Source organism: Sabethes cyaneus, chromosome 2 (genome assembly GCF_943734655.1).
Source record: "Sabethes cyaneus chromosome 2, idSabCyanKW18_F2, whole genome shotgun sequence".
Lineage (NCBI taxonomy): Eukaryota > Metazoa > Arthropoda > Insecta > Diptera > Culicidae > Sabethes > Sabethes cyaneus.
Genome location: NC_071354.1, coordinates 141,146,917 through 141,156,957, shown reverse-complemented (window position 1 = coordinate 141,156,957; position 10,041 = coordinate 141,146,917). Strand labels below are relative to the sequence as shown.

The following is a 10,041-nucleotide window of genomic DNA, read 5'->3' as shown; positions in this document are numbered from 1 at the left end:
TAGGAAACATTAATTTATTATACCGCTCCACATATACTATGTCCCGATATGACTTATGCGTATGAAAACCATCGAAATGGGATGTTGTATCTTGCCCTCACTCAAACTCTGCAACGAAATGGATGATCCGTGTGAAAACAAGTAGCAGACAATGCTATTGGAAGGACCGGTGCAAATTATTATCTGGATCTTTCAAGAGCAGGGACTCTTCAATGCAGTTGGAATTAGGCGGCAATCGCTTTAATATGGTGTAGAACAAATCAAAAATATACATATTATTTATGGAATCATTAATAAATAAACAAAATTGTATTTCTAAACAATATTTACATCATAAAATAAGATAAGGCAAAGATTCCCGGTACAATCAATTAACCATACCAGAACCATTAACGCAATGTTACATGCACTATTAGAGACCATATTATCATCATTGTGCCTATCATTCAATGTGAATCGTTTGTTTACAAAATACTATAATAATACCACAGACAAACAGACATAACACTCGTTTTCCATTCATCGTACCGATTAAACCGTCATTTCAAATTTGGGCTTAGTTGGGAATGTCTCCGTTTCGGTCAAAGTGGCGCTTTTTGACGAAAGAAGTGGAATTCCCCATAAAAATACTTGCTACTTCCAGGGATACCCACGTTGCTATTTGATATTTGAGAATGTCGATCGTAGATGGTGCTAGTGTTAAGGCTAAATGTGAGGTAGGATAATTTTTGCTGATTTTTCTTCCAAGAGTTATGTCTGTTTGTCTGTGATAATACTATATATGTAACAGTTTTAGTACAATTTCTTCGACTGTATGTCCACCATACCAAGTATGGTATCGCGAAAAATTTGCTCGCGAAAATCAGCATTTTAGTATGGTAACCAAACCTAACGACTATAGTTCATACAATGGTTATTTCTCAGTTTACCATTTGGCACATAGTCAAAACCATTGCTGGGTATAGTCTGCATATGGTTATAAGATTATACAGCAAATGGTTAGAAAACTATCAGGCATTTACTAAAATATTATTTGATTACAGTATCTAGTTCGATTTTACACCGCTTTTTACCTTTGTTATACTATAACAAAGGTTTAAAAATTGGTCGAAAAACATGAAATTGATCCGAGGCCCGGAGGGCCAAGTCACATATACCAATCGATAGGGTTCGACGATTTGAGCAATGTCTGTGTGTGTGTGTGTGTGTGTGTGTGTGTGTGTGTGTGTGTGTATGTATGTAATGATTTTTTCTATCGCCTGTTTCTCAGAGATGGCTGAACCGAATGGTTCGCTGTTACTTTTGTTTGAAAGGTCTTATTGTCTAGTAGATCACTATTGAGTTGTTTCGTGATACGACGTTTCGTTTAAAAGTTATAAGCAAAAATGTGAAAAATACGTGACACGGGTTTCTTCGAAACTACTTGACCGATTTCATCGATCTTAGTATCAAATGAAAACCCTTATTAAAGGTAAATTGTTCAGGAATTTTTAATTGAAAACAAACAAGTAGTTTAAAAGTTAGCCTTAAAAAACCTGTTTTGACAAGGTAATAATTATCGCCTGTTTCTTAGAGATGGCCAAACCGATTTATACGCTATTAGTCTTATTCGAAAGATAATATATCCTAATAGATCACTATTGAATGGTTTTTTGATTGGACATTTAATTTGAAAGTTATGAGCAACCGTGTACACCACACCAAAATTAACAATAATTTATAATGATTTTAACCAAGATAATTTACCTAATTTGAATTATTTTAATATCAAACGAGAGGTTTTGACACACGAATATATATGCAAAATTGCATAAGAATTGGTTTTACCGGTTAAAAGATATTAACTCTCAAACACTCGCGCCAACTTTTGTAACACAGTTACTCGCGCGCACAATAGCCCCAAACCAAAGAAAACGTGTGCACTAGAGTTTTGACTGGGAAAACTTGGTTTTAGGTTTATCGAACCTTTGGAAGAGTTTCTTGAAATTGAAAGCTCTATCGTCTGGTGGAATTTAAATTTTGATTAATCCCCCTAAAAGTGAAATAAAAAAATTATTTTTCTTCAGTGTCAATATAACACATTGATGTGTTCTGCAAAGTTATAGAGCACATTATTACAAGAAATTTTGCTAAAGACAGTAACCTTCTATCTCTGCAGCGAAGATAGAAATATCTTATTTATTGTATATGAATTTGTAAAATCAGTTTTTCTATTTTAGCTCTTTTTGTAATTGTTGTATGACTTTTTCATGTACTACAAAATTGTACAAATAGTAAAAATACACAAATTTGCTGAAAATACTATACCTCTATGTTTGCTTGTTTAGGATCTGTGGAACTTTGATTATAAAAAATACCCTAATTTTGACTCCGCATTACTCGACTACCAGCAGACGGATACATTTTAAACATTTTTCATTTGCTGATAGTTTTGCTGCATAAATTTTCCCAACAATGTAAATTATTAATGCATTGAATAATTATGATATTTTGCTCACAATAAGTTTGTTGAAGAATATACGTTAGTTAAACAACGATTTGTAACTTTATAACAATATGGCGTTGAAAAACTAACACGTGTTGTATAAAATATAACAGCGTGAGTTAATAAAAATTGATGAAAATTATTCAAGAAAACTCTATTGATGTGAGTCAAATAGAATGGCATTACAGGAAACTATGCATAGTTCAAAAACCTATAAACTAGACCTTTACTAGACAATGTATATGCTAAAGGATAAGATTTCCACTTACAACTTACTTTTATTTGCACTTACTCAGATTAATAACAACTTACTTATCCTTACTCGGCAATTTCATCTATCAAAATTTAAAAGTGTTCCTATTTTGTTCAAATTTTGTAAACTTATTCAATTTTCAAAAATTTTATGTAAATCAACGCACTACGCAACGATAACCAATAGATGTATTATGTTCCGAAGGCGTGTCGATTTCTATCTCAAATAGCAAGTAAGACCGTATAACAAAGGTTCCTTTCACCACTAGGTGGATTAAATCGGGTTTTTCATCGTAAACGAATTCTTAATTTGGCTGGTTTAATTCTTTAAGCTTGAAAATTAACAAATTAATAACTTTTATATTTTGCACGTTAAATTTTGAATGGCATGAAAATTAGCTCATAATAGGCCCAAAAAACTAAAGTTTTGTTTCGCATTAAAGCCTAGTATCCAGCTGAAAAGAAAATAACTCAAGAAAAAATCCTGCTATTTACCGAACAAATTTTGACAACTGCAAGGCAAGCACTTATCTGTCATTTTTTCTTGGGGTAATAATTGCGCCGGATATTATTCCGTACGGAAAAGTGACGTTTCAATTCACTTGCATGTAAAACTGCCCCATCTGAAAGTGAAACAATATTTCTTGTGAAGAGCATACTGATAAAGAAATCGCAAAAAGAAAATCTTTTCTTTAGCATTTCTTGGCCTATCTTTTTACCCATTTCTTTTCAGGTCGATACTAGGCTTAAGGATATTAATGTAAATAATTTTCGTCTTGGAGACCAGAGAGGAAATTTGCTTCCCGCTAAACATAATTCGCGATTACAAAGTTGCTCATAATTGTTTGGTTTTTGTCCGAGGAAAAAAGAGAAGAAAGTATTTTTGTTTTTGTTTTCACGCAAGTTTTGACAACGCGACCTATAGGATTTCGTGTGAGTGCGAACAGGCTTAAAATCTCTTTTAGTATCGTAGTCGCGAATACTTGCTTGTATGTAGATAACGCGCATTGGTTTTTGTGCGGGAAAAAAAGAGAAGGAAGTATTTTAGTTTTTGTTTTCACGCAAGTTTTGACAACGCGGCATAATACAGTGGACCCCCGTTCGTTTGAACGATTCCTCATGCAAACTAACGGGGTTAGTTTTTAATTTGAACAACTGGTAACCCTAAATATGCTGGAACTTGTGTGAACTGGCTGCTCTGCTCTTTGTTATTGTTTTGGTGGTTTGATTCAGTTGGCAGTTGCAAGCAGCGAATATTTCATTCTCGGATCGGATTTCTACCATGATCGTTGGGAAAACGCAATGTGAAACAGATTAAACACGCTAGATCAGCACAAACAAATCGTGTTTATGTGCATTGTCTGCATAAGTAAATGATGTCGTATTGAGAATGACGTTTGAACCATTTTTAATTTGCACGTCGTGCAAACCAACGGGGTTCAAATTAAAAAGTGTTCAGATTAAAAACGGTCAAACGAACGGGGGTCCACGGTACAACTTTATCAAGAACAGTAACTATTGCTCATACAATACATTTATAATACCCACCCAAGGGGTCGGTCACTCGGCACAGCCGTTTTTATGTTAGGCGACTTGAAACGAACCGAGCTGTGCCGATGCTGTACCGAAAGTGCCGAATTGCAAGATTTGTTAAATTCGTTAAAATCTGATAGATCTGGCAACCGTGCGAGATGATTTTGACAACTGGCAGTGCTCCCATTTCATATGTAAAATTGAACCGGAGGTGTGTAAAGCCCTGTAAATGTTATTTTTATAAGGCTTTAGAGGTGTGCCGTTTGATATCTCTGCAGTGCCGGGGCACTATGTGCTGAGTGTCCGACCCCTTGTACCCACCGTTATTTCAATAGTTTTTGATTATGCGGGTAACTGGCTTCCTTTCGAATTATATTTTTACGTGTCTTTTTACCTTACGGCTGACTAAATTTCTGGTGACGTGTAAACATAAATTGTCCGCAATCTTGTGATGTGTAGTCTTTGGTCTTGTTTTGATTTTGACACCTTGGCTCTTCGTCAACAATAATTGCTGTGTTTTTGTACGCAAATTTCACTTAATCGATTTTTCTCGATATTACGCTGTGAATTCGTTTCCTAAATTATAATATTTGTGATAGGACAAGTAACATGCGCATAAATTGATAAGTGCTATAAAGTTTTCTGTACTAGTATCAACAAAAACCAAAAATGTTTTCAATCAAAAAACCTCGTATTCAGCAGAAGGATTTGCAGTGCCTCAATGGCTGCGGATTTTATGGCAATGCACAGTGGAACGGACTGTGTTCCAAATGTTATCGCGAACGCACGATTAAGGAGCGGCATATTAAACGTAAGATCAAAGTTTATCAGTGGAAAGTTCAAGGCAAAAATTATCAATCATAACGTTTCAGAATATCGCCCTACGAAATTAACGAATCATCCGGGGGGGCGCAAACCAGAATCCTATCAACAGGTTAGCCATCATCAACAACTACAAGTGGATCATCATGCCAGAATGAGTCATGGCCAATTGTTAAAACCAGGGTCGGCCCATAAAGAAGAGGACAAGAAAAAGAAACGAAACTTGATGGATCTCCTTAAGAAGACCACACCCACTAAAGAAATCATTGAGAAACCATCTCGACAACATCATAGCCGCCAGCCTATCGATAAGCTCGAACAAGAATACCACGAAGCACTTAAAGCTCTAAAAATAGAAGACGCTGCAAAACGAGAATTGAAATATTTTATCGAAATGCTAGATCAGAAAATACGCAAAAGACATTCTGAGAGCAGCATAGAGGAAGTTTCAGAATTTGTCCAAAATGGTTATATCAAATTTCAGGAGTACATGAATGTAGAAAATTCAAAATTTGCCAACGTATCTCAAGAAACCAAAGATCAAGCGCTAGATTTTTTCGAGAAATGCATCATGACAATGAACCATGGACGATTATTTTCACCACCTAGCACCAACGATGAAGAAAAGGATTCGCAAATCCAGAAGCGTATTCGGCAGCTCAACTGGATTAATGCAAAACATTTGGTGTGTAGCATAGACGAAGTAAATTCAGAAGTTCGAGATCTTGTATATACTGCTATCACGGAACTGGTGTCGATGGATTCTTTTCATTCGCCACAGGTAGGTTGAAAAAATATATGACAATGCTTTTCTAAATCCTATAAATACGCTTTGCAGGAAAAACTGGAATGCATTATTCGCTGCTGCCGCAATATTTTCACCTTGCTACAACAGTCTGTTGGAGGTCCTGCTAGTGCAGATGAATTTCTGCCTGCCTTGATATTTGTTGTTTTAAAAGCCAATCCAGTGCGGCTGCACAGTAACATAAATTACATAACGCGATTCAGCTACGCAACGCGGTTGATGAGCGGCGAAGGCGGTTACTACTTCACCAATCTTTGCTGTGCCATTTCCTTCATTGAAAACATGACCTCCGAATCGCTTTCTATGTCATCGGAGGAATTTAATGGTCTTATGGCGGGAGAAAAAACTGGCCCTTCAGCATGGGAAAGTGCACTGATGGCGTGTGAGAGCTTACATCTGATTTCGGAAAATATGAAAACTTTGAAAGGCCTCGGGGATCGCAATGAAGAGATTTTAAGAAACGTGGCGCTGCTAAGTGATGATATGGACAGCTTTAATGTATGTATATGCCCTAGTTTTAGTTTTAGTTGGTAACACATGGTTTATACTTATAGAATGAAATCAGCCGCAAGGTAGCCGACGTTTTGGAACGCACTCCTTTAGTGCTTAAACCAATCCGTACCCCGCGTCGACTAGAGAAACGCAACGCACATTCAAATCCTACCAGCAGTCAGCTCCCGATCGACGGTGGTCATTTTCAGTCAAACTTAGTAACAGCTATCAAGGTGGGCGATGTGGAATATAACGACTCTAAGCAAAAAAATACCGCAGAGGCGAGTTCTTCAGCGTCGACTAATTTTGATGATTTGGTTAAAAATCTCTCAGATGCACTTGCCGTTCCGTTTGTTTCTGTTGAAGGAGAAAAGGATGTTCCTGTTGCTTCTCCATTTTCTGGTATGAGCGCGAGCAACTCAACGGACCTACTATCAGCATCACCTGTTTTTGATTATAACAAGGTGTTTGACACTCAGTCTTTAGACGAAATCGCAACTCCCGACGATTTAGCGCACAGTTTTATTCGAGGAATCAGGAATATCAATTATGATTTTGATTTCTCGGATCATAGTGGAGAAAATAGTGTGGCAGAAGATCTGCTCGAAACGAAACCTGCGGCTGTAACGGTAACGACACATCCGACGATAAATAAATTTGACTTGGAGGAGTTCGATCCGCTGATAGTGAAAGATCGCGAGGAAAAACTTTCTCAGCTTCCGCTGCAAACTGATAATCCAACAGATAGCGTCCCTCTCGCCGGTGGAGGAAACATTCTCGATGAAGATTCGCCTCGCGCGCTGCTCCTTGAATCACCCATCAAACCAACCGTTGCCGAATATCAGGGATTCTCGCTTCAAGGGTGCAATATTCCGACCATCACCTGCGTCACGGGACGTGACCTGGGAGCGTCGAGTTCTAGCAAAATGCAGTCAAAGTCACCACCTCGCACTTTTGGCGACACAGGAAGTCTAATTTAATCTACTCATACCTGTAAATTACTGTAGGGTAACCAACGTATTTTGGACCCCTTTAGCAGCTGTACATAATTTGGACACTTACAGCAAAATCAAATGGAAGTATCCAAATTATGTACAGCTGCTGATGGGGTCCAAAATAGGTTGATTACCCTAATGCATGTTAAATGTTATGGATGTAAAATATAAAATTGTTATTTCAGTACGTACTTTCCTTTTCACGTGTTTACCGAAATGCGACAAACTTATTTGCTGAAAAAAACTGTTAAACCACAAATTTTGAAGTCCAACGAGCCCGGCCAAACGGGTCTTTTCATACACTCCTCGGGTTGTTGGAATTATCCAATGTAACTGCCGTTTTCATGCAGCTCTAATGATAGACGGGCCAAACCGGCGATTCTGTTGGTCGTCAGCAACCCGACTTTTCATTTAATCTCTTTGAGGTTGGTGCTGCTAAATTACTTTCTTCTCATATGTTAATCTTGAAGAGCTGCTTCCACCTCTTGTTTATCTCGCAATCGTTTGTGATCAGGCTTCTCTTCTCGTCCATACTAGCTGCCTATTTCACTAGGACCAAAGTTGGTGGATTTCCAGCTGTCCATCATTCTTTGTTGTTACCCTGTTTCTGTTAACAGTTCCATCTTGTTCACCACTTACGTCGAAATGTTGTTTCCAATCAGGGATGGCACGATCACTTTGACTCAATTCACATTCATTTGACAGCACCGTCTCAGCCAAGCAAAATTTGACAAAGTTGTATATGGGACATTTGTAGAATTAGTTATTATCTAGAATTTTGCTGAATAAAGTAATGCTGTATCTTTTGTAGTTACGGTGCTACAATGCTAGTACCGCATTAGTAACTAAATGAACGGTCATAAAGAGAATATCATAGAGCTCCTCTTTATCATAATCGGGTTTGTCGTTCATCGATGCTTACACGTTTATCAGGCTGTAGCTGAAGAATTTGTCCTTAATTCTCAACACGTACAGGCGGTCTTTAATCGACCTTCACCTCGCTTAGCTCGCTTCATTCGTTTTTCATGCAATACGAATCCATCTCCACACTCTGTTGTATTATTATATGATACTTGAATGCCGTGCTCGCAATAGGATCTACTGCAAGCCTTTTACGTTCTCTCGTTTTCGGCTATCGCACTTCTGAATGGCTTCATCTTTTGCAGTTCTTTTACCACACACTTAAAAACAAGTGCCGAAGTCAGCAAAATTTTGCCGAGATTTGGACAGCCGAGCGTTCGGTAAAATATGCCAAACGATAGTAAAGATCCGTAAACGTCGATTTGCAAAACTGAAATTTTTACCGAACGCTCGGCTGTCCAAATCTCGTAAAATTTTGCTGAATTTTTTAAGTGTGCAGGATACCCGTGCCTGACGGTTCAAGTAGAATCCTGACATTCAAAATACCGAGTTTCCAACAATCGATGTCTCGGTTACTTTACTAGCCAAGAGCCGGGGTAGATCTCACCGTGTCAATAATTTCTCTCCACTGTACTCGGGCCTGGGCTACTCATCACCAATTCGTTGCGCGTCTCGACACACGCAAGTCGGCATCAACCTGGTCGAGCCATCTAGTACGTTGGGCCCCTCTATTCCTAGTGCCGGCGGGGTCCTTGAAGAGTACGGAATTCACTGCACAGTCGTCCGGCATCCTTGCGACGTGGCCGACCCACCGTAGTCTCCCACCTTTCGCTAGGGGTACAATGAGAATCTCTCCAAGTAGTGCCTGCAACTCGTGGTTCATACGCCTACGCCACTCTGCGCTATCGGGACTCGGGCCTGGGTTACTCGTCGCCAATTCGTTGCGCGTCTCGACACACGCAAGTCGGCATCAACCTGGTCGAGCCATCTAGTACGTTGGGCCCCTCTATTCCTAGTGCCGGCGGGGTCCTTGAAGAGTACGGAATTCACTGCACAGTCGTCCGGCATTCTTGCGACGGGGCCGGCCCACCGTAGTCTCCCAACTTTCGCCAGGTGTACGATCGGAACCTCTCCAAGCAGTGCCTGTAGCTTGTGATTTATACGTCTCCGCCACTCTCCGCTATTCGTTTGTACTCCGCCAAAAATAGTCTGCCACACTTTTCGTTCAAAAACAGCAAGTGCACGTATGTCTTCCGTAAGTAAAGTTACTGTCTCAAGTCCGTAGAGGACTACCGGTCTGATTAGCGTTTTGTACATCGTCAGCTTTGTGCGGCGGCGTATGCTCCTTGATCGAAACGTCTTCCGAAGGGAAAAGTAGGCTCGGCTGTTGCCTACTCTTGCTGAAGATCGTTCCTCTCGTTTCGATGTCTGCTCGCCGGATCACTCCTTCAATAGCGATATTAAATAACCTACAGGACAGTTCATTCCTTTGCCGTAACCCTCTGCGCGATTTGAAAGGACTTGAGAGCCCAACAAACATTTTTGTTGAATAACAGCTTATTAAGCGATTGTTGCCCGGTAATTGGCTATACAATAGTTGAATAAACTACTATTCAAAAAAAATGTTTGTCGGGAGTGTCCCCGAAACGCGCACGTCACTCGTTCCAGAGTAGCTTTGATCAGCCACGTCAGTTTGTCCGGAAAACCGCACCCGTGCATTATCTGCCACAGCTGTTTGCGTTCAACGGTATCGTATGCTGCTCTGAAATCCACGAAAATATGATGCGTGGGCACGT

General features: G+C 39.4%; 1 protein-coding gene across 1 annotated transcript; it reads left to right on the top strand.

Annotated features, from left to right (window-relative positions):
- Positions 1 to 4,802: 4,802 nt before the first annotated feature.
- Positions 4,803 to 7,534, top strand: LOC128734879 (rab5 GDP/GTP exchange factor). The gene is made up of 4 exons (XM_053829269.1): positions 4,803 to 5,081; positions 5,143 to 5,873; positions 5,931 to 6,395; positions 6,452 to 7,534. The coding sequence occupies exons 1-4, from the start codon at positions 4,940 to 4,942 to the stop codon at positions 7,367 to 7,369; spliced, it is 2,256 nt and encodes a 751-aa protein (XP_053685244.1). The 5' UTR covers positions 4,803 to 4,939; the 3' UTR covers positions 7,370 to 7,534.
- The last annotated feature ends 2,507 nt before the right edge of the window (positions 7,535 to 10,041 follow it).

Excerpts from the sequence above, each read along its gene's own strand:
- LOC128734879 (XM_053829269.1), top strand. The coding sequence starts at position 4,940 with ATGTTTTCAATCAAAAAACCTCGTATTCAGCAGAAGGATTTGCAGTGC. Across the intron at positions 5,082-5,142 it reads TAAGGAGCGGCATATTAAAC|AATATCGCCCTACGAAATTA; the intron begins GTAAGATCAAAG and ends ATAACGTTTCAG. Across the intron at positions 6,396-6,451 it reads ATGATATGGACAGCTTTAAT|AATGAAATCAGCCGCAAGGT; the intron begins GTATGTATATGC and ends TTATACTTATAG.